The sequence below is a fragment of the Podarcis cretensis genome (assembly GCF_951804945.1).
Source record: "Podarcis cretensis genome assembly, chromosome: 2".
NCBI classification, from domain to species: domain Eukaryota; kingdom Metazoa; phylum Chordata; class Lepidosauria; order Squamata; family Lacertidae; genus Podarcis; species Podarcis cretensis.
Window position 1 is genome coordinate 36,649,920 of NC_137171.1, and position 25,323 is coordinate 36,675,242.

General features: G+C 43.6%; 1 protein-coding gene across 6 annotated transcripts in view; it reads right to left on the bottom strand.

The window, feature by feature from the left end:
• Window positions 1-78: 78 nt before the first annotated feature.
• JMJD6 (jumonji domain containing 6, arginine demethylase and lysine hydroxylase) overlaps window positions 79-25,323 on the bottom strand; it is an 88,242-nt gene continuing 62,997 nt past the window's right edge. Inside the window, exons 9-11 of one of the 6 annotated variants that reach the window (XM_079966117.1) lie at window positions 23,310-23,406; window positions 14,513-14,593; window positions 5,457-7,276 (exon numbers count right to left, since the gene is read on the bottom strand). In XM_079966117.1, coding sequence (XP_079822243.1) covers window positions 14,560-14,593; window positions 23,310-23,406 — 131 coding nt within the window. In that variant the 3' untranslated portion in view covers window positions 5,457-7,276; window positions 14,513-14,559. Of the gene's footprint in view, window positions 350-5,456; window positions 7,277-14,512; window positions 14,594-23,309; window positions 23,407-25,323 lie in introns of those variants that run through there. The other 5 variants (XM_079966115.1, XR_013835941.1, XM_079966116.1 and 2 more) reach the window with 5 other exon arrangements.

The window sequence follows — 25,323 nt, forward strand, 5'->3', positions numbered from 1 at the left end:
GTGTAACATTAATGTTTGGTGCGTTGAATGGAATAGCAGTTGGTATATTCAAACAAAAAATCAGAGGACATTTTTCTTCTAGGAAAAATCAGTTCCTAAAATCAGAATAAAAGCTAGTACTAAATATTTTAAATAGGCCAAAATGCAAACATTATCTTGTTCTACGTATTTTTGCTGAAAGTTTTGCAGCCTCCAGTGTGCTAAAGAATTAAAAACCAACGGTGGTGAGGCAGTCTACATGTCATAAAGCTTAAGCTGTTCTTTGATGTCAGTTTCAGACATGTCCCCAAATGTTTCTGTTTTTTCCTTTAAGAGGGTGAAGATGGCAGTCAGTTGTTCTCTTTGGACCCTGCCAAGAAGAGAAGAACAATAACAGAAAGAGAAAATGGAAAAACCATTGCTTCATAAACTTATAATGCCTCTGAGCAGGATTAATGGAGTCTGTCATGATGCTTTCCGGTACGTCTTCTGCAGTTATATCTGGGGTCTCTGTGGTATGAGTACGATAGCCCTGGGATATTCCCCATCCAGAATTAAAAGCAGGAATGGAGAACCTGTGGCCCTCCAGGTGTTGGACTCATCAGCTCTAGCCTGCTAACAAAATATGGATGGTACCATATTTCCCATCCCAGACCTAAAGTCTGCTTTATGGTAGGACATTTGAATGAAACCCTTCCCTAACATTCAGAATGGAAAATAGCATGCACCTCTGGTTGTGGGGGACCTTGGTTTCTAATCCCCACTTTGAGTGTGTTCATTTATTAAAAGGAAATGGTCTTTTCAGATACAAGAGCCTATTTTCCTGAATCCCACCAGTTCCAAAAAGATGTTGTTTATCTTTTAGTCTCAGAAATCATGGAAGCTAAGACCAGTAAGGTGCTATGTTATGTATGAAGGTGTTTACGTAAATAGATAGCTTCTTCAAGCAGGCACAACAGAGCAGTTGCTTACAGCAGGATTTCAGTTTAATGTAATTTAGAGGGAAGTGATGGGATGTCTAAAAACATCTGTAAAGGTAAAGGTAAAGGGACCCCTGACCATTAGGTCCAGTTGTGACCGACTCTGGGGTTGCGGCACTCATCTCACTTTATTGGCCGAGGGAGCTGGCGTACAGCTTCCGGGTCATGTGGCCAGCAGGACTAAGCCGCTTCTGGCGAACCAGAGCAGCGCACGGAAACGCCGTTTACCTTCCCGCCGGAGCGGTATTTATCTATTTATCTACTTGCACTTTGATGTGCTTTCAAACTGCTAGGTTGGCAGGAGCAGGGACCGAGCAACGGGAGCTCACCCCGTTGTGGGGATTCCAACCGCCAACCTTCTGATTGGCAAGTCCTAGGCTCTGTGGTTTAACCCATAGCGCCACCCACGTCCCATCTGTCCCAAAAACATCTGTAACTTCAGGTTATTTCTCCCATCCCTTAGACCATAGATGATGGACATGCTCTGTGACTTGTGACATTTTTATATGTTCAACTTAAACTTTACTTTGTAGAAACAAGCATCTCTGAAGTGTGTCACCCTTAAAAATAACTATGGTTCCAAAACATACTTTTCTGATGGTCTCCATCACTCTGATACCTTGATGAACCGATCTAACACTTATTCTTCATTGAAATTAGGGACAACTGGGGATTAATCATTTGCTATTCAGGAGTCAGTGAGCTTGCCATGAGGAGTTGAGCAGGGGTCCCAAAGGGATGTTTGTGGTACAGAAGCAAGTTCAGTTTAAATGAACCTTCAGGGGTAAGGGGACATCATGTCTGCACAAACTAATGCTTAAGCGCCGATTACATATTTTATTTCAGAAAATCATAGATGTCTAACAGCAGGGGTGAGATCTTTAATGTGGAACTCTCATTCTAAACATATTTTAGCAAAGGGGAGGGAATACTAACAATAGGTCCTGCCCTTTTGAAATCCCAGTTCAGTCATCTTTCGCACCCTCCCATATAAAGAGAGAAACTAGATGTGTTTTCCCCTCCATTATGGAACAAGTCAATCTTAAGGCACATCTGAATGGATAAAGCAACAGACTTCTTTGGAATGTTTTAAAGTCTATTGTGATATGAACATCTATGGGCAAGAACCTTGAAAAATTCATGAGTTACACATGGCAACTGTACTGGTGTAAGAACATGCACATTCTTGAATCTGCAGTTCAGTTGAATGTCGGTTTCTTGATGTGGCAAAAGAAAAAATATTGGTAAATTCAGAAAGACTGGATTTGGAACTAAGAGGAACTTCTATAATTAATAGCAATGAATTAGATTATTATTATTATTATTATTATTTTTAAAAGACCTCTGGCTTAAAAATGGATTTTCCATGGTTATGATTCAAAAGAAAAGTAAGTTTTCTTGTTATTTTTCTTCTTCACCAAAAAGAGGAGGTAGAACAGGACTGTATGTGTTGTATCCAATGCTGCGAGTGCAGAGTTATACTTGTGCAATGGGACTTAACCTTCCTCTCCTTGCATTCCTTCTGCAATCCTCTGGAGCAAATTTTCCAGCTGTATGGGGGGGCGGTTGAGGAGAGGAAGTATCGATTGGAGGCCAAAGTATTCTGTGCTAGTGGAAGAGCAGCATAGGCTACAAGCAGAAGCCTATGGACCAGCCTATACAAAATGCTCAACCATGTGGTTTTCCCCTTGACATTTTCTTCTACAGAATGAGCGGCAGAAGTTGCAAAAGCAGAGAGGAAGATGTGTGCAGGTGGATTGCAGTGTGCCATGAGACAAAAGTGGCTTTGGGGGGGAAGGGGTTTTAGTGTGGGAAAACAGAAAAGCATATCTCCTGTCACGCTCAACTTCAACAGCAGACATATTGGGGTGTGTGTGTGTGTGTGTGTGTGTTTAAAAAAATCACATGAAAACATAATGTGACTGAGTAGCATGTAGCTGGGCGCATAGCCATTACTGTCTGAGAGAAATGGTTACCATTTTTTAAATCAGTTTAGTAACTGTCCCTGCTGAGAAGAACACACGGTGGTGGAACACTCTGTTCACAGCAACCCATTGCATAGATTTCATTATACTTGTGACTTGGGTTTAAAAGTTCATTGCCCTGATCATTCAGAAGACTTCTCTATTATAACCAAGGCTCCAGTGCTGATTTATGGTGACAGACACTATTATACATTCCTGATTAGCTACCATGGGTGTAGTCAGGACTTTTGTTTGGGGAGGGGCAGCAAAAGTTGTTGGGCTTTTTTTTTTTAATAGGAAATAAAAATTGTTGAACTTTTCTTGGGAAATCATGGGTAAAAATACCCTGTACTGTAAATAGGACATTGCGGGGGGCAGGCTTCTGCCGGGAGGGCAGAACCTCAGATAACTGAGCACTTTCAATGCTTTTCAATAATATTTGTGTACACCCATGGGTACAGGAGATGGAGAGGAAAGGGGGAGGAAATGAAGCGGCAGGCAGCCTTTCATGTGAACAACTCCAAATCCTTACCTACGTTGGAATGAGGCATTGCTTATTTCCAGTTTTGCACTGCTGTTTTGTGCAAGCATGATAGATCACAAAAGGTGTATGTGCACATATAAACAAATATCCATGGATCTCAGGTTTCCTGGCTTGGAGCAACACACACACACACACACACACACACACACACGGCTGCTGTTTTGTGAAAATCTGGTAGACTGAGGAAAAATAATAAGAAAGCTATGTGCTTACAGGTAAACAAATACCAGTGTGCATGCCCATAGGGACCTCAGGGAAGGCCAGCCCACCCATGAAGTGGCATGAAGTAGCTGCCTCAGGCAGCAGAAGCCCCCAAGGCAGCAGCCTCATGGATGCCTCCTGCCCCTCCCCCACCTCTACCAGAGGAGCGGTGCCAGTATAGCTGCTGATCTCCTGCTGGTTATGCCACACTAGAATGCCCACTTGGTGTCTAGGTTTTTGGAATACAAATAACATTCTATAACTAAGTGATCCTTCCTCCTTTCCTCAGCTCCAAATATTGGGGGTGGAGAGATAATTTTTATTGGTCCTTGGAGTGGAGGAAAAGGACTTACACTCTCCCTGCCTCTTGCTGCACTCCCAGTCATGATTGCCCCCACCCTTGCTGCAGCTGTGTGTGATGGTGGTGGAAGAAAAGAAGCAGATAAAAAGGTAGTACTCTTTGGAAAGAGAAGGGTTAAAATGGTAGTCGTGAGCTGCCTTATATGAAGTGAAACCATTGGTCTATTCAGTAGCTGATGCCATCAGGTGGGTCCCTGCAGCTTACCCAGAAGAAGAGGCAATGGAGAGGTCAGCACTGTGCAAACACACTGGCGTGAGCACTGTATTGCCTCCACTGGTGCATTTGTGCAGAATCAACTTCCCAACAGCCTTGCCCTCCCTGCTCTCTCTTGGTAAGCAGCAACAACAACTCACCTGCACAGAGATCAGGCAAGTACTTTTGCCTACCACTGAAGCCATCTAACTCAATATTGTCCACACTGACTAGCAGCTCTTTCCTGGATTTCCAGTTGACGTTTTCCCAGCCTTATCTGAAGATGCCAGAGGTTGAACCTAGAACCTCTTGCATGCAAAACATGTGCTCTTCCACTGAGCTACCATTCTTCCCACAAGAACCTAGGGAGATTCCTAAAGGGAGAAATCATAGCGAAAGAAATGACCAAAGCACCACTTAATCAGACCACACCCAGCCTATATAGGCCAGAGTAGCTGTGCAATGGGAACAGATGTTCCAGAAACATTTGGCCTTGCATGCCACTATTTCTCCTTTCAGACTTTATTTGTGTTTATTTTTAAGATGTTGTGTTAGTTAATCTAAATTGCTTTATGCGAAGTTGTATGGATTGATCTTTTTATTGATGTATTGATCATTGACACTAGGGTTATCTGTAACTGAGGGAAGGTCTTGTTCCCCTCCATCTTTCTGGTTCAACCCTATGTTCATTGAGCAGAGATGCCATTCAGATGCAGCCTTATTCTCTATTTCCAACTTTGTTTGGCTCGGTGCTGTCTCAACTTCCCCTCAACCACTTTTGAGCTGCCCAGAGGATAACCCATCCACATGTGCCCATATTCAGCCCACTGTTACACTGCTTACCTATGTGAAATGTGAATGGACCCAGACAGCACATGACATGGAAAAGCATGACAGGAAGTTTTTGAGGGCAGAAGGGGGGTGGGGGTGGGGAGAGATGCCTGTAACTTTGTGTCCTGCCTACTTTTAGCCCAACATAAACTGATAGTTTGAATTTGCTCTTTTAGAATACCTGCTTCTCATACCATTCCTTCCAAGATGATACTGTCTTCTAGTTGTTAATCTTGGGCAGTAATTATGGTATTGTTTCCCAAGGAGAATATAACTAATGCTCTTTGAAGTATTCCTCCCACCCACCCCCCCACTCCCAGGGTAATATTTGAACCAAACCAAGTAGTTCGAGGGTGGAAGGGCATGGACACCATGCACATTAACAAACACAATGACCATTCATATAAACTATTTAAAGGTTTATTGGACTGAATAATGGCAATATACATTTTAAGCCACTAGAAATTACAGTCCTATGTATATAAGATCCACCTTCACATTTAGAAAAAAAAAATGTAAAAAATACCCAGACAGCCAGTTTTGTCACTATTGAGGAGATAGCTTTGCTCGCTGCCACTAGTAATATTCCTTGTACAATAGATGTATTGCTGTATACTGAGACGTTATATTGTATATAAGGCATTCTTTGCATAGTTAATGCTGTTTGGAACACTGCATCTGTCAATGTGAGTTGGAGGCAGAATGGTTGCTAACAGTTTTTTCAAAGCCGAGTGTCCTTATACATATTTGTATATATAAATAGGATTCAATTGCAAACTGTATTGCTAGTGAAAACATACAGAAGCAGAAGCTTAGACTTAAAAAAAAAGAAAGAAAAGCCAAACTTCCCACTGTTTCCTAAATAAGCCCTTGAAAAAGTTATGCTGGGGGGGGGGGAAACATCTGCCCCAAACCTAGGTGCCCCAAAGAATGATTGACTAAACAATTTCAAGTATTGTCTGCATGTTATCATTTTTAAAAGCAGCTTGGGTTTGATATATTATTAAGCATCAAATCAGTCTGCCCTCAAAACATGAAGAAAAAACAGGAGTATTGGGAGGAAATTCCAGCCTAAAATGGTAATTCTGCAAAACAGGAAGTGACATCAGTATTGTCCTGAAATACTACCTTTGTGAAGGAAAAGACTTCTAAAACCAGTGTGGGCTTATAGTAATTGATGGTTTCTAGCCACTAAGGCCCATCAGATGTTATTTTCTGTATGGGTTAATGATCGGATAAATCTTTCAGGGAAGCAAAGAACAGAGAAGTTCAAAAAAGATGTAACAGTGTGTTGTCAGGGAGAAAAGAAAACAAGGATCTTTGAGGTTAAGTTTATAATTAATATTTCAAGAGTTGCCTTACATTTCATGGATTACATTTTCTAACTCTGTTATTGGGGACAGGAAGCAACCGCTAACTAAACAGAAGCATTGGCTATTGAGCATTAATGGTGCTCAGACCTCAGGATGAAAATCAGTCATGAACTATTACACTAAGGCGGCAATCCTGTATATCCATTTTGCTGGGAGTAAGCCCCATTGAACTCAGTGGGACTTACGTCTGAGTACACAGGCCTAGGAGTGCATTCTTATCTCTCAGGATTCATTCTACCTAAGATGGAGGACTGCTCCGTCTTCAAAAGGCTATGAAGCAAGACAGGCTACACTAAAGTCTACATCCTTCCACCATCCACAAACCATCACAATGCTTTATATCTCAATGCATTGTCTTCAAGGATATAAAGGAAGTTTTTGGTCCCAGGTAGAGGGGTAGAAAGGGACCAAATAGTTTGATATTGTATCTCTGGACTGGCTGATGCAATGGGTAACCTTTGTCCATGCTATCTAAACGGAATATCTCGGGTTTTTCTTTTGGATACAGCAGATATGGAGTGGTTGACACAACAAAGTGCATTCATGAGTTTTACTTTGACATCCAAGAACAGCACCCTCAAAATGTAACTTCCGTAACTTTCTCTAGCCCACTTAATTCTTGGGATCAAGCCACACAGATCCTTTCCGGTCTCGATATTACAAAGATTTATTCTGAGGAACTCGGCTTCGTTCAGCCAAAGAGAAAGTCCCGTATTTTGAGGGGTTATTTATTTTTCGGTTATGTATGCGTATCAGGTTGGTTTGGGGTTGGTTTGTTTCTCAAGCCTTTAAAGATGCCAAAGGGAAAGCCTTAGGAAGAGTTTAGGGATAACTTCATATAGTCTTCAGTTCTGCAAGGGAAACAAGAAGAAAAATAAAGAGGATACATTTCAGTCAGGTCGCTTTCTGTGGGTTGCTTTCCTACTGCTACTTTCTGAGATAAGTAGAGGAAAAGAACCGAGTTTAGGGAGGGAGTTTGAAGGAAAGTTTCTGAACCACCCAGGCACACACACACAGTGATTAGCAGAAGGGGTGCCTCAAGGCTTAAGGCATTTGCTTCATCATTTGCAGCAGGGTAGTCTATGCCCAAGAAAGTGAGCACTGTATCTAGAAACCTCTTATTTTGTGCCAGGCATATTCCAGGTTCTAGCCCTGCAAACTGAAAACATGCAAGGATCCATGTAAAACCAAATTAGTATGTCTCAGTGTCCCACCTCAAACATTTCCCCCTTTGGATATCCCAAGAAAAGTGGGTCACTTGGCTAAATAACATGTTTTATAATATAGGTCTACGAACAGATTCAGGCAGGCCATACATTGCTTCTCACACATTACACATTACAACCTTTCCACGGTTGACAGAAGCAGTTTTTACTGACCCGGGAAACTGGAGCTTGCAACGGAGGGAATTACTGCAGTGCATAGCTTTAACCAATCTCATTTCTGCCGGCAACCCTTTCCTAAAAATATGCACATCCCAGCATCATTTCCTTATCCCCCCACCCAACCGCATACATTTTTCATAAAAATCAAAGACTGACTCGGTTCATAAATATTTTGAGAGCATGTGCTTGCTAAGGTTTGCTGTTGAGGCATTATGGGTACTGGTAACCATTTATCATAGACAGCAGTGGACAAGAGGTATACTCACCAATGTCTTATATATCAGACAAAATGAGTTTACACCCAATTGTCCAGTATAAAAAGATACAGGCTATAATCTTCTTTATGTTGGAAATAATATCTTAATAATTTACAAAGGGCAGCATAGTTTAGTCACACTCAGTTTATTGTTCCCCTTTTATAGATTGAATAAAAGAAAAAGAAGCAAAGTGTATGAATCCAATATCATTTATACTGATGTTGACTTACTGAAGTTAATGAGGCTAAAGCAATGGAAATGATTGTGAAATAGCTCCACTAGGTTGCAGTCAACATGATTAAAGAACTGGTGTGCCTGCCCTTAAACCACTTTTACCTCATTTGGGTCAAAGGAGCTTAATGGCTTAGGAAACAGGCAGACAGCATTTGAATGCCATTACACTCTTCAGAAATGGTCTTTTTCCCAAAGTAGCTTTGGGATCAACAGACTTAATGGCCTCGGTGTGTTATGTCAAGTATTTTTGAGCTGTTGGACCACACAACAGTCCTCTTGATGCCATATACATTTATATAAGGCATTTTATTTTGTTTATTTTGTTTTGTTGGAAGCTGCCCAGAGTGGCTGGGGAAACCCAGCCAGATGGGCGGGGTATAAATAATAATTTATTATTATTATTATTATTACTTGTCGTTTCAACTGAAGCAGTTCATCCCAATCTTAAGAGAAACATTAATGTCAGCATCAGATGGCTTGGCAATATAAGCAGCATCATGCAAAAGAGAGTTCCACATGCTTTCCGATTCCAGCTTTGTGGACAGTCACTGACTTTAGTGTTTTAGGGAAACAAAATGGCATTCAGTTGTTCTATGAAATTCTTGATGCATCTTCTCCATGCATAGGGAAAGGAGGGTACCTACATACCACACTTTTAGGGAATACAGAAAACAATCTTATTTTGACCATGATCACCCCAAAATGCTCATTTCTGGACAATTCACTAACAGCCCAATCTACCCATTCAAGCCAATTTACTTAGATTTTACTACAAACATCAGGAACTGCATTAGCTAATATGTCGCTATGCAAGCAATTCATCTGATGTAATGTTAGCTAACTTTGCATGGCATAGATCCAAAATATTGTACAAGTAGGGAGAGGAATATGAGATCATAGTCCCTTGATGGCTCCCAGTTCTCCCATTCAGTATTTTTCTGCAGCTTCCTAATCCATTCATCCCCTTCCCTATCGCTTGTTGACACAGCAAAACACTCATAAGTTAGCAGATGGGGAATGACATCAACTGCCTGGAAAAGGATCAGTACAACACAGAAGATATGAGAAGGAAATTTTGTGAAGGATTGCCAGGTGGGGCACAGATAAAGAACAAAAAGACCTGGGGAGAACTAGAAGCTGAGCAAAAATGGAAAATTTCAAAAGCTCAAAGCAGCATTCCCACTGCCCATCTGTTTTCTCTATGCCTTCCTAACACATTCAGAAAGAAGAGAAATTTTGGCCCACTAGCTAATAAATAGCATGAGTTGTATTCCAATTAAATTATACTCAGAGGAGATCCATTGAAATTGAAGCACCTATGTTAATTTCAGTGTGTGTACTCTCATGATTTCCCCTTATATGAATGGTTTTATTTGAAAATTTGCATGCAGGTTAATTATAGTTTCTAGAGAAATAGCTATGCTGACTGCAGTAAGCCCCCACTGCCTTGGGTCTCAAGATTCCTGCTTCTTCTTCCCCACCGGTGAGTGCTCTTACCGTGCTGCAAAAGATGAAAAGCAAAAAAAGGAACAGAAACTTACCAGCCTCTCTTATCCCAAAGAAGCACCATGCTGGACAGGAAAGCAAAGCTGCTGATCAAGGAGTGGGAGGAGAAGGACAAGGCAAGCAGCGAAAGGGCAAATGACAACAGGAAGAGAAGGTATTTACCATCCCAAGGCTACACACACAAGGAATCAGCAAGCAGATATCACAGGAGGAGCAAGCAGAGGGGGGAAGCATGCACTGGGGAGCAGGATTGGCAGAGGCCAAAAGGGCACCTGCTCCAATGTATTCCCTACCCCTCGGAAGGCCTAGCTGTGTTTGTGGAAGGGGGAGTTGGCAAAAGGGCCTTAGCTGCTTTGATTGATTCTCTACAATCGCTTCTTTTTTTGGCATATTCGGAGGAGCAGTCTTATGATGACGTGTTTGTGCAGTCTGAAGTGATGCAACAGTGATGCTTTGTGACTAGAAAGACAAACTTGTATGTTGTCCTTAAAAACAGGACACAAGCAGACCCCAAATGGGAAATCATTGCCCTGCCCTGTGGGATTTCACCAAGAAGTTGTGGTGCACTAACATTTAGATCCAAAGTTGAAAGTTCTTCCTGTTGTATGAATTGTGAGTTTCAGAGTGTTGTGCACAAATCTGCTGCAAGCTTTGGCCACTGTATCTTAAATGAAGGGCAGGTCAAGCAGGAGGGCTGCATCCCCTCCATTCTCCTCTTCTTCACTTGGAGTTAAACTAGGGCAAGCACACAGCTGTTGGTGATAGTAAACACAGCCACCATGCATCTAGCTCCCCACTGCCCACTGCCATAATGTCTAGCAGAACATATACTGGCTGCAATCTGCAATGCCAAAATCATAGTCATTCTCCAAGCTGCATAATTGGGAGGTAGGAAAACATGAGATCATGATGTCACAACACAAGATACGTTCTACTACACATTAGAGAAAGAGAAGTGGAGCTAGATGCAGAGCTGCTGTTTTCATTGGCAGCTGCACGTTTCCCATGATGTCTAAGTCTGGCCGTCAGAAAACTGCTTTGGGGTTGTCTGTACCTGGAAACAACAGCACCTGATGCTATCAAATGGTGGTTACATCAGAATGGCACTTTGTTGATATTTCCCAGGAGGGGTGACATTCAGAAAGCATCCTGACCTTTATTGCTCTTTCAAAACTCACGGGACACTTGAATGTTGTCCTTTGCCTCTGGCTGATCCTAAAACTGTGTCAAGAATGTGCACACAGACATTCACCTCAAAATGGAAATTTCACAGGGGCCATCCACAGACCTTCTTGTTCTTAGGCTTAGTTTCATACCCCCATTCTCTGTTTCTCTCATCTATGGAATGACAAGATATTGTGGGTTGTATCAGCCCAGATCCTGCCCAGAGCAGACCTGCTGAAATTAGTGGAACTTAGTAAGTCATGGTCATTAATTTCAACAAGTCTGCTCTGGTGACCAAGAAAACCTGTGTTTCTAGACCCTTGCTTAACTACACTGAACAAGTTATGTTGGCTTATACCTTGTTACCTGCCTAGGCTTCCTCAAAGAATGCTTGGAATTGTAGTATGGAGACATGGTGAGGAGAATTATATGAAAGGTCCCCACCACATCTACTATCACCACCACCCTCAAGCTACAATGCCAAGGTTTCCCTGGAAAGAGGGACTGGTTGAGAAACCAGTTCTAATCTGGTGTGGATATGCCACTATAATACAAAACAGGAGAAGGGGTTTTGCAGAGAGGCTTCCCAAGATCTACAGAGGGCGCCCCAACACCAGAAATCTCACATTGTCTTCCCAGGGAAACAGTAAAAATGAAGCGTCATAACTAGAAGACTGGAAAGGACCGAATCCAGAATCATATCCTGCTTTGAATTGTTGCACCCTTCAGGATTAAATCCTAATATGACCAGAGATCCATAAAGTATAATTCACAAATCACTTGCTGAGGCTGTTTCTAAAATGCATCCTTTAGACTTCCTGATAGGCAGGTGGGTGGAAGTGCATAAGAGGAGGAAAGGGAATGCTTTATATGTAAATATAGAATGTGGAACCCATTTGAAATCATGAGCATTTCCAGGCTGGTTTGTTCCCTTGACACCAAAGGGGCTACTAACTAAGTGGAAGTGCAAGTTTGCCACTTGAAGCGGCTTCTGGACTGTAGGTTTTGGCCACAATCCAGAACCTAGTCACTTACTGCAGGGCATCTTCATAGATTTTCACTGGGGTATCTGCAACACTGAGAAGGCTGGCATCAAGGGCGCTTGCTGAAGCCCATGCCCCAGCAGGAGGCTTGCTTCCAATCCCCGGCTGCTGCCTCTTCTTGCTGCCTGTTCACCTGCCTTCTTGGAGTAAGCAAGAAGAAGGGGCAGCAATGCCTTGCACTCATTCTCTTGGGCAGGGTTGCCTGTTGGGCCTCAAAGGAAAGGCACATTGTGGCAACAATGGCGAGGGAGAAAGGGATGGGTGCGCTTAGGGAAGGGAGCCCAAGGAGAGCATCTTGCCCCCAAGGGGCCCTTGGATTAGCACTGGACACCGAGGCGGATCCTCAGCTACCAAGACAAGTTATGAAACGGAGCTAATCCAAGAGGACGAAAAGTATTGAGGAGCCAGGCAGGCAGAGCCTATGCAGTGCAGCTGGATTCCTTGCAGACCTCTATTTTTTGCTTCTTCTGTAATCCTACTATTTGGCTTGTCACTGCTCTTGACTCCTGCTGGATCCTATGTCATAGCTTGCCCTTCATCTTCGGTTCTTACTCTCTGCTCCTGGGGCTGTATCTTTCCCTGTTTGCGCTGCAATCTTGGAAGCTTTAACCTTGCCTTGATGTCCTGGCTGACTAAACCTTGGCATGATCATAATCCATAGTCTTCAAGCTTTGCTGTTCCTGCCTATTTCCTTGGCCTCTGACTTGAACGAGTTCCAAACGCATACCTTACATGTGAAGGGTTGAATTTTCCAGTTGTGCTTTAATGATTAAAGTTGTTTGCAATCAGAAAGCTGACATGACCAGGACACCCCTTGAATTTTCTCCCTGTTGCCAGATTTTGAATTGGCCCAGATAGTTGCCCCTTGAACAGCAGTTTTATGTGGAGCAATTAGCAGTGGATAATGATTAGCTCCATGACATGAAAAGCTTCACTTGCTGATGTCAAACCTACGTTAAAGGCAGAGAAGCAAGCCAGAGCTGCTCTAGCTGAGTGGCTAGGTTCACGTCTCATTTCTACCATAGACTCAAAAGGCAAACCATTCTCTCATCTCCACTCTGCATCTCAAGAATACTATTGATCTTCCTTACTGGGCTGTTTCAAGGATTGTTGAGATAATGCATGTTTCTGAACACTTGGGAAGTACTGTATGAATGCTAAACAATAATGATTTTCAGAAAAGCTTGTTCTTCAGTATGAGAATTTCTGGAGCTGTTGGGCAAATGGTCCCTTTAATAACTACCCTCTTATTTTCATGACTGCACAGCAAGCTAAGCCCTATATGTAGTTGTTGCGTAGTGTCTACATAAGGCAGCTGTCCCCAACATGGTGCCCTCCAGAGGTTCTGGACTACACTTCCTATGATCCCTGACCACTGGCTTTGCTGATTCAGGCTGATGGGAGTTGTAGTCCAAAACACCTAGAGGGCACCAAGTTGGGAAAGGCTGGTTTAAGCCAAAATTGCAAGCATTAGATTGTAAACAACACAGCAAAACTGTGGCAAAGGATATTAGTGGACTGGGGTCAGTGTGTCCTAGAATGCAAACACCTTCCAATATTGAAAACCCAGGGCCCAATCCAGTAAGCACCATAAAACCCCATTGATGTCAGTGGGAGAGATTTCAGCATTTGCATAGCTTTGGGGGTGCTACGGTAGTTAAAGAGCACAAGTTCTGGACTAGAAAATGGCCTTAGGCAAACGACTGTATCTCAGCCCCTAACTGATACAGCTGCACCTCAGAAGTCAAACAGAATCCATTCTGGAAGTCTGTTTGACATCCAAAATGTTGGGAAACCAAGGCCAATCGGAAGCCAATTGGAAGCCACGCAAACTGCATCAGATGTTCGGGTTCCAAAGAATGTTCACAAACCGGAACACTGACTTCCGGGTTTGCGGTGTTCGGGAGCCAAAATGTTTGACTTGCAAGACATATGACTTCCGAGGTACGACTGTAATATCATTCTGCTGCATGCCTTTCATTTTGGGTGGACAGTTCCTTTGGGCAGAAAAGATGGCAATATTACTACAAACAGAAACTCAACCTGATTGGAAGAAGTTCTGTCCAGCCTATAGCAATTTGACGTAAATGTTCATTTTCAAATTTGGGAGGCAACTTTGCTGGACTCGGGTGAAGTCAGAATGTGGATTCGGAGATCTGACAGAAGAATCCTACATGGAACCCCTGCAGCCCGCTCTTGTTATTTTTAATTCTGGCTGCTGCCTAGGAGGAACAACTCGCAGAATGGAAAATAAAGGCCAGTGAATGTCCCATTAGGGAAAAGCCGGTGTATCCTGTTCCACCATATTGATTTGTGGTGCTCATGGTAAATGAAATGGGGCACAGAGGGGAAGGAGACTAATTCATTAGTTATGAGGAGGGAGGTGGGAAGTGGGAGGTGCGGGGATGGGGGGGGGAACATGGTCAACTTTAGTTTCAGATCACATTAGCAGAGGTTATAGGTGGTACCACTAATTCTAAGAAGCATCGTCTCCTTACCAAAAAGATTTGTAAGAATGTTTGTGGCCGAGGACCTAAGGTACTTGCTACAGGGATGTGAGGTCAGAGGTCAGCTCAATCCTGTAATATAAATGCAGCAAACCTGGGTCACATCAACATGGCAGCACTGTCAGGCAGTCCCTGACTGGGGTGGGGCTGAGGGGTAAGGCAGTTGTGTTTGCACGCAAGGGATTTGGGGGTGGGGGGAAGGACTGGGTGGCATGGCTTCCCTCATCTGATTCAGTGCATCTCCTTACCTGAGGGCAGCCCTGCCCCAACAAACCAGCTAGAAAGAAGGATTGTTTGAAGAAGCCTGAAATGAGAAATTGCTGATGCCACAGCCAGCACTCAGAGGTGGGGCAAGGACGGGGGAAGAAGAAAAGAAACAAAACCAGAGCTTGGGGAAAACAAAAAACACAGACACACAAAAATATGGCACATTGACAAGAAACAGAGAATCCGTTAGAAGAAATGCGACAATCTGCCAACGCCAATTAGTGCAGGAGGCTGGAGAGGGGTTTGCGAAGGGCTCTGCACAGAGGCAGCAAGCATCAAGGATCCCAGCCCAGGTGAATTCTGGAACGGAAATGCATGACACAGGAGAAAATGCTGTCAGCCAGGAAGCAAACCACCGCTTGTAACACCGACATTGCAATCCAGGACAGGGAGAGGTGTCAGAGCACATGCTCAGCCCTTATGAAAAAGTTGTCCCGTAGAACTGCTTGCCTTCCTGTTAAATGGAAGGTCGGAGGAACAGTCACTGAACCACCTCCATGACGGAGGCAAGAGAATCTCACCTGGTTGTTCTTATATCAGTCCTTGTGCATTTTTGGTTAAATTAGCACCTGCAGGGATGGGGAGATTATGGCCCTCCAGAGGTTGTCGGACTCACCAGCCCCAGACAGCAGGGCCAGCGATGACTGGGGTTGGGAATCCAACAGGACTGGAAGGGCCATAGGGTTCTCTATCCTTGATCTACCCAATGAATGACTGTGGTCTTTAAAGCAGACCTGCACATCATACATCATATGTGGTATATGGGGTGGCCATGTGTGCCACTTCACAGAGGATGGTCCTCTGTTTGAAGGTGGCTGTCTGGTCCAAATCTGGTTTAAAGGTAAAGAACCAAAACAAGGGAGTGCAGTAACTTTGAAGTTGCCCATCAAGGGCCATCCCAGACTCTGGTGAGAAGTATTGTATTTCTATTTAAATTATTTCTCTATCTATCTCTCCCCAGCAAAATGTCAGTCAGCAATGCAAAGTCAATAGAGCAATGGGATTACAAAGTCAGTAGGGCAATACATTAGCCACCTGGAGCCTCTTTTACCTGCTGATGCATCATTGAAAAGCTAGCTAAACAGCTGCATCTTTCATTTTGGTATTAATGGAAGAGGTAGAGAAAGCCTGGTACGAATGAGAGCCTAACAGGTACTTGAATTATTACCAACAGAGGAAGGAAAGGACATTATGTTCCTACATGTAAGCACAGCAAGTTTGATTCCCTGGAAATGTGCAAGTCTACATTTTGTCTGTTAAAGATATGCATGAGGACAGAGGTGCCTCTGACTTGCACTTTCTGTATTTCTGCATGTCATGAATGCAAAAATGCAAGCAGCTCTGAGCGCTGAGACTTACAGTGGGAGGGCAGGATATAAATAGCTCTAATAAATAAATAAACGAAAGACTGCTCCAAAACGGCTTAAATAATTTCTTCCCCCCAAAAATATGTTTAGGACTGAGGCAGAAGATAACCTTACAGCAAAGCTTGCATCAAAATGAGTTGGGACTTCTCAAGGATGGATCGCAGCTATTGGAGACCACAAGTTTGACTCTTTTGTGGCTTGATTTTAACTTAACTGCCCAGATTACATAAAGATCTTCTTTCTAAAGAAACTCATTTCTAACTACATCCAGTTAAAAGCATCAAACCGCACCAATGAATAGAGGCTTCTCTGAAGGACATTTGATATAGAAGACCATTTCTAAGAGTAGGAGAACTTCAGGGCCTTTCTGTACCCACAGTAGTATGTATGAATGTAACAGGTAGCACTCCTATAGCACCCTACCCAGCTAATGGGTACATTCAATGCTACTTCACTGAGGGCTGTAAAGAATTGTATTATTCCAGCGATATGCCTGATTAGCATGAAATGTTGCTGTTAGGTGAACGCCATCTCTTACCAAAAGAAGCTAGATATTTGCGCCTGGTGCACACATTTTGAAAGCTTTAAATTCATATTCAGTTCCCTTGAGCATTTGGCATCCTGACCTGATTACTCACCTGGCAAACAATGCCGCAAGGCATCCTATGACCCCCTCAACAGTTCACATCTGTGTATTGGCCTGGTAGTTCATTTGTTTTGCTTGCTCATTTACACCACTCAGAACAGCTTTTGGGGACAGGATAGGTGCATGAACTACTGGACGATAAAGCTCTCGTCTGTTATGAATTGATTAATAAAGGTAAAGGTAAAGGACCCCTGACAGTTAAGTCCAGTCACAGACGACTCTGGGGTTGTGGCGCTCATCTCGCTTTACAGGCGTTTGTCCACAGACAGTTTTTCTGGGTCATGTGGCCAGCATGACTGAGCCACTTCTGGCGAAACCAGAGCAGTGCACGGAAATGCCGTTTACCTTCCCGTTGGAGCAGTACCTATTAATCTACTTGCATTTTTGGCAAGCTTTCAAACTGCTAGGTTGGCAGGAGCTGGGACTGAGCAAAGGGAGCTTACCCCGTTGCGGGGATTCGAACCACCAACCTTCTGATCGGCAAGCCCAAGAGGCTCAGTGGTTTAGACCACAGCGCCACCCGCGTCCCTCTATGAATTGAACTGATACATAGGCCAAATATAGGCACCTTGCTGTGCTAACTACCATTGCATGAAAAGCTGTGCATGCTGAAATTCCTTTTGCTACACAGCTATTCTACATAAAGGACTCCTGTCCTGTTGCATTTGGTCACACTATGTGGTGGTCGCAATCTACAACCGAAGCAAGCAGAAGCACTTCTACTGGACTGACTTGTGTTCAGCTGGAATCAGCAGCTCCAATTAGCCTATATGCAGTGATTTCCTCACAAGTGGATTTCCACTGGAGAAAGCAGATCTGGATTGTTTAAGCTGCAACCCTATACACACTTACCCGGGATTAAGCTCAGCTGAAAACAATGAGATCTGCTTCTGAGTAAACATGTCTAGGATTGCAGGTTAGCATCTTTACAAACATAAATTTCATTTCCAGAACTGGCTTCCTTTCTCCATCACGATGTTCTTTGCAGAGCCTTGTGGAACCATAAGAGAATTATATGAACTGAGTTCCAACTGAAGAAGCAGGGTGTCATTCTGCTATTTTAAATAATAACAGTCTATAGTCCCTGTTTTTATTGGAACTAAGTGTGACTGCAGAACAAAGTAAGTGCTCAAAAATAATGAATTATTATCTGTATGTGTGTTTGAGTATGTATATAAAGACAGGTCCAGGATTTATGGAATTGCCAATTAAATATTTAGGCTTGCGAGCATGCGACCCATTCCTAGTCAGACTTCAGGTCTCCATTAGTAAGCTCGTTTTTGCACAGCTCTGACCAAACAGACACAAAAAAGGGAGGAAAAGGCAAAGCAAACTTTGCTGACCATGTCATAAAGCAACAACACGAGAGAGAATCGCTAAGCCATTAGCACAAGAAGGAAAGCTTTGTAATTTTTTTTTGCTATATTCCATTATTTTCTTACTTATTTTATTTAGGTTTAAACTGCCTTTAAATTTTTATTTTAACAAGAAAGGCAGTGTCACAAGAACTCTTTGGCACAGGTGGGAGGAACCTTGCCCCCCCAAAGTTGTTGAACCACAACTCCCATCAGCCCCAGCAAGCATGGCCAATGGCCAGGGATGATGGGAGATGTAGTTCAGCAGCATCTGGAGGGACAAAGGTTCTTCTCCACCTGTGCCAAAGAGTTCTTGTGAACTGCTTTGGCATGTAAAACATAATAACGATGCTGATGATGCCATCTCCCAACTGGACCTAGGCAGCTGTTCCTGTATAGCTGCAATCCTAAATGCACATACAAGAGAGTAAGCTCCACTATAGTCAGTGGAGCACACTTCTGAGTAAACGTGCTTAGGCTCATGCTGGACATTCCTCAGGGAATGTGCAGGCGACCTTGGAACGGACAGCTCACGGAAGAACCCCGACCAAACCTAAGAGGAGGCGTGTAGTGGTGATAGGGGATTCCCTACCGAGGGGAACAGAAGCAGTGATCTGAGGGCCCGACAAGATGTCTCGGGAAGTGTGCTGTCTCCCCGGGGCTAAGATCCAAGATGTAACTGAACAACTGCAAGGAATCATAAAACCCACTGACAAATACCCCTTCCTCTTGGTTCATGTGGGAACCAATGACACTGTAAGCAATAGCCTCCAGAAGATCAAAAGAGACTATGAGGCTCTGGGTAGGAAATTGAAGCAATTAAATGCACAAATTGTCATCTCATCTGTCCTCCCAGTTGAACGACGTGGCCCAGGGAGAGAGGGGAAAATAGTGGAAGTGAACAGCTGGCTTCGCAAATGGTGTAAACAGGAACGGTTTGGATTCTTAGATCACGGACTGCAGTTTCTTGAAGATGGACTTCTGGCAAGCGATGGGCTGCACCTCACAACGGTTGGGAGGAATGTTTTTGCCAAAAATCTCAGAAACCTCATCAGGAGGGCTTTAAACTGACTAATGTGGGGGAGGGAGACAGTGCTCCTGAAGGTAGGAGTCTATCAATTGATGAAGATGATAATCCAAATGTCATAGACCAAATGGAGCAAACAGCACGCAGACCTAGTGGTGGGAGGAAAAAATCCTTAAATAAGAGACACGGGGGAATGATTAATGGACTTCAATGTCTGTACACTAATGCGCAAAGCATGGGAAATAAACAAGATGAGCTTGAGCTCTTGGTACAGCAAACTAAATATGACATAATAGGCATCACTGAAACCTGGTGGGATAAGTCCCACGATTGGAATGTAATAATGGAGGGATACAATCTATTTCAGAGAAACAGACCAGACAAGAAAGGAGGAGGAGTGGCGTTATATGTCAGGGATGTGTATACCTGTGAAGAGATCCAAGATTTAGAACCTCAAAGCCAAAGTGAGAGCATTTGGGTCAAGATTAAGGGAGAGAAGAATAACAGTGACCTCATTGTGGGAGTTTACTATAGATCCCCAAGCCAAACGGAGGACATAGATGATGCCTTCCTGGAACAGATGGCCAAGCATGCAAAAGGAAGGGAGATAGTAGTAATGGGGGACTTCAATTACCCGGATATTTGTTGGATGTCAAACTCAGCCAAGAGCATAAGGTCAAACAGATTCCTCACTGGCCTTGCAGACAACTTCATTGTCCAGAAAGTGGGAGAAGCAACAAGAGGAACAGCCATTTTAGATCTGGTCCTAACCAATGTTGATGACCTGGTTAGTGGGGTAGAAGTGGAAGGATCATTAGGCGCGAGTGATCATGCTCTTCTGAAGTTTACTATACAGTGGAAAGGAGCAGCCAAGCATACTAGGACTCAATTTCTTGACTTTAAGAAAGCCGACTTCATTAAACTTAGGGAAGTGCTGGGTGAGATCCCATGGACAGTAATACTAAAAGGAAAGGGAGTTCATGATAGCTGGGAGTTCGTTAAGAGGGAGATAGTAAAAGCACAACTTCAGGCAATACCAATGAGACGGAAACATGGAAGGTGCCTAAAGAAGCCAGGGTGGCTATCTAAAGAACTTTTAACTGAGTTAAGATTAAAAAAGGATGTGTACAAAAAATGGAAAAGAGGGGAAACCACCAAAGAGGAATTCAAACAAATAGCCAGCACGTGTAGACACAAAGTCAGAAAAGCTAAAGCACAGGATGAACTCAGGCTTGCTAGAGAAGTTAAAAGCAACAAAAAAGGCTTTTATGGGTATGTTCGTAGCAAAAGGAAGAACAAAGAAACAGTGGGGTCACTCAGAGGAGAAGATGGTGAAATGCAAACAGGGGACACAGAAAGGGCTGAACTCCTCAATGCCTTCTTTGCCTCAGTCTTCTCCGATAAAGAAAACAATGCCCGACCTGAAGAATTTGGAGCAAATGATTCAGCAGAGGAAACACAGCCCAGAATAACTAAGGAGATAGTACAAGAATACTTGGCTAGTTTAGATGTATTCAAGTCTCCAGGGCCAGATGAACTGCATCCAAGAGTATTAAAAGAACTGTCAGATGTGATCTCAGAACCACTGGCAGTCATCTTTGATTTTCAAAAAGGGGATAAGAGAGGACCCAAATAATTACCGCCCAGTCAGTCTGACATCAATACCAGGGAATATTCTGGAGCAGATAATTAAGCAAAGTCTGTGAGCACCTAGAAAGGAATGCTGTGATCACCAATAGTCAGCATGGATTTCTGAAAAATAAGTCATGTCAGACTAACCTGATCTCGTTTTTTGACAGAATTACAAGCCTGGTAGATGAAGGGAATGCAGTGGATGTAGCCTACCTTGATTTCAGCAAGGCATTTGACAAGGTGCCCCATGATATTCTTGTAAAGAAACTGGTAAAATGCGGACTTGACTATGCTACCACTCAGTGGATTTGTAACTGGCTGACTGACCAAACCCAAAGGGTGCTCATCAATGGTTCCTCTTCATCCTGGAGAAGAGTGACTAGTGGGGTGCCACAGGGTTCTGTCTTGGGCCCGGTCTTATTCGACATCTTTATCAACGACTTGGATGATGGACTCAAGGGCATCCTGATCAAACTTGCAGATGACACCAAACTGGGAGGGGTGGCTAACACCCCAGAGGACAGGATCACACTTCAAAACGACCTTGACAGATTAGAGAACTGGGCCAAAACAAACAAGATGAATTTTAACAGGGAGAAATGTAAAGTATTGCACTTGGGCAAAAAAAATGAGAGGCACAAATACAAGATGGGTGACACCTGGCTTGAGAGCAATACATGTGAAAAGGATCTAGGAGTCTTGGTTGACCACAAACTTGACATGAGCCAACAGTGTGACGCGGCAGCTAAACAAGCCAATGCAATTCTGGGCTGCATCAATAGGAGTATAGCATCTAGATCAAGGGAAGTAATAGTGCCACTGTATTCTGCTCTGGTCAGACCTCACCTGGAGTACTGTGTCCAGTTCTGGGCACCACAGTTCAAGAAGGACACTGACAAACTGGAACGTGTCCAGAGGAGGGCAACCAAAATGGTCAAAGGCCTGGAAACGATGCCTTATGAGGAACGGCTAAGGGAGCTGGGCATGTTTAGCCTGGAGAAGAGGAGGTTAAGGGGTGATATGATAGCCATGTTCAAATATATAAAAGGATGTCACATAGAGGAGGGAGAAAGGTTGTTTTCTGCTGCTCCAGAGAAGCGGACACGGAGCAATGGATCCAAACTACAAGAAAGAAGATTCCACCTAAACATTAGGAAGAACTTCCTGACAGTAAGAGCTGTTCGACAGTGGAATTTGCTGCCAAGGAGTGTGGTGGAGTCTCCTTCTTTGGAGGTCTTTAAGCAGAGGCTTGACAACCATATGTCAGGAGTGCTCTGATGGTGTTTCCTGCTTGGCAGGGGGTTGGACTCGATGGCCCTTGTGGTCTCTTCCAACTCTATGATTCTATGATTCTATTCTATGACATCTTCCAGTGCTAGGGTTGGATGAAGTATTCAGCCAAGACCCTTTTTGGCACTTGATTTTATAATCTTCAGTATTGGGGGGAACTTACATTTTTTGTGGGGGTGGCGGTAGCTTACCATGCTAGATATGAGATGGCAGAAGGTATCAAGTGGTGGCAGATTTGTAATGAGCAGCGGCAGGTCAGCCTTCCTGAATGGGAATGTATTGAAATTCTCACCCTGGCCACCAGGGGTATTGTGTACATAGTTTTCACTCAGTTAATTTAGGTGGGAAACCCTGGGGTGTTGTTGTTACAATGTTGACAGCCGGCTGCTTATAAAAGCAGGCCAGCTGAGCTGTTCAGTTCAGTTCAGTTCCAGCTTACTATACAGAACCACTTGAAGAAATCTCTGTGTCGTCTGCTTTGTCAACCCACTACGTAATAGGAACGATGATATATTTTGATGCAGTTCAGCCTTTGGCCTACAAATTCTATCAACCCCACTGATGCAGCTGCTGGTGGGAGTTGCCCAAACATCTGGAGGGCACCAGGTTGTGGAAGGCTGGTAAAGCACCATTCCCAGGGGTATTAGTGGAAATATGTATAGTTAATCTCACTGGCCATCTGCTCCCTGGTTGACAAGAGGTCTTACTGCGCAGAAGTCCACAGCATGAGAAAGTAATGGAAGGCCAGAAATGGCGTCTATTTACATGATCCCTACCATACTGGGTGGCTAAACTAAAAGAACTAAAAAGAAAAGAAAACCTGTTTGGAAAGTGATTTAAACTGAACTTGTCTGAGCCTGAGGGCAACCACAACAGGATGCCCACAGTATATCTTGTTCCTCTGAGAAATGCTGGCTATTCATTGCTTGGACGACCTCGAGATCCCTCCTTGAAATAGGAGGCTAGAGCCATTCCTTGCCAGCAGAGCTGTTTCCAAGGAAGTGGGCAGCATCTCTCAAAATGGGAATATCACATAGCCATTAGCCGGTCTTTAATTCCCAGGAAAGCAGCAGGTGCAAACAGACCCGAATGTCTTAGTCTTTTGAGCAGCAGCCAAATAATTCTGAGTTACAAATTGTAACCAGAAGAAGATGGGTTCCAATCCCTGGCTGATCTGCTGAATTTAAAAGGATGCTCAGCTTACCTTTGTTCTTCTTCAAGTTCTTCTTTGGTCATCATGGTTTTATACTGGTTTCCTCTCAGTTTTCCAGGACTATATTTAAAGGAGAACTGTTCATCTGCTACAGAAGAAAGAGAGAAAGTCAGAACAAAGAAAGAACTAGGTCCACAATTTTGTGCTGACACGGGAGGAAAGACTATATAATGGTGAGACTTATTTCCAACAAAATGCAAAAGATCAGGCTATTGTTCTCTGAAGAATATCCCTTTCTCCTTGAATTAAGGGTTCACTTCCATATTAGGAAGAAGCAAATGCTATTTTGATTACCCTACGTTATTCTGATTTTGCCTTCCTTCCAGCCAGAGATTTATCTGTTTCCCTTGTGAGCTGTTTAATGCTTTAGTTTTGCATGCAATCTATAATCACACAGAAAGAAAACTGAGCTGGGCCAAAAATGCTCATCACACAGAAATCTAGTTGCATCTTTGAAAATAATTCCACTTCAGATTTTTCAATTCTGAAATGTGAAAATCAGAAGAAACATTTTTTAAAAAAATTAAAGGTGCGAGCTGGTCATATCTAGCCATCTCTTATAGGTGCAAGAAACGTTTCCTATGCATTTTTCAGAGAATGGCAGATAAGTTGTCCTGAGTAGATCACAACGCAATCACTTTATTCTCACTTTTATCACCATTCCCTAACCTCCCCCTACGGTCACATCTCTGTGTGTTGTTCTGCCCGGTGTCTCCTCACACAGTGCGGCTCTAGCATGTCAAATTCTGTGTTGAATTGTGTACCCATTAAGCATGTTGCATATATGACTCAAACGTGTGCGCACAACCCAAGATTTTATGAGGCAGTGGTTTTCTTTGTTACCACGTGATGGTGATGATGATTTTATTTATTTGCCACCCATCTGACTGGGTTGCCCCAGCCATTCTGGGTGGCTCCCAACAAAATACTGAAAACACAAGAGGATTCCTAAGTTGTAGATTGGGTCTGCTGCCTTTCTTTACAGCACTGAATGATGCTTTATTTCTCTGGAATCCTGTAGACGTAATTAAAGCTATAACTAGTAGGCAAAGACCCGAGGTTTATCTATTCAAAGCAGGTTTTTGGTAGAGCTCTTTGTTTATGTTTTAAACCGCAGTTCTGGGTTATCTTCCTACAAGAGCCCCAGTAAATGATAGGCCTGGAAGTCAATTAAAGGCCCCAAGGCAAGGGGGAGGCACCTGTGCCTGTCAGCTTCTCTTCTTTTAAGCGTGCATACATAAAAGGCTGCATTTAAATACACTCTGCACCAGGCGGATGATGGAGCAATGCTGTCTCATTGTTGGGACTCTCCAGTGGGGCACAGGTTGTTCTCCATGTGCAGGGAGCAGGGGGACACTGTCTATTCTTAGAGCTTTATTTCTAACTGCAGAGAGGAGGGTATTGTTGTAAGGCAGGCTATGCAGCTTTCTCGCCATTGCGAGAGGCAACTCATCAGGAGCTGAAGGACCGCTGCTTCATTTGTATATGCTAATGTCACGCCATCAGCATAATGACATGCTGTCAGCAATTTGCATCTCATTTGGAAAGAGCCAAACAGCGCTTTGCGCATCTCCGGCAATACATCTTCACGAGGAATTGTCATGCTGTTTGTATTACTGCTCCGAGCGAGCGGTGCTTGTCTTTGGCGAGGGGTCGGGAACAGATGGGGAGGAAGCGCCCCAGGGTTTCCCTCAGAGCCACCTAGGCTGCCTTGCGCCACCCCCACCCCAATGGCTTCAGGTGATAGTATGAGCCCGACTGCCAAAGGGAAAGGCCCTGTGCAGAGCCAACCGTATGGAATTCTGATGGTGTCGGGTAAAAGGGCAGGAATTAAATTTCTGCTTCAACCAGTTAATCAATTCATTAGCCAATTGTGGCACCAGTTAAGAGTCATAGAGGTGGTTGCTCACCCCCGCCTCCCAAAAGTGGCAGTGCTCAAAGCTCTGCCTCAGATATAGCCAATGCAGGTGCTCTTCAGATGTTGCTGGATCACAGCTCCCATCAT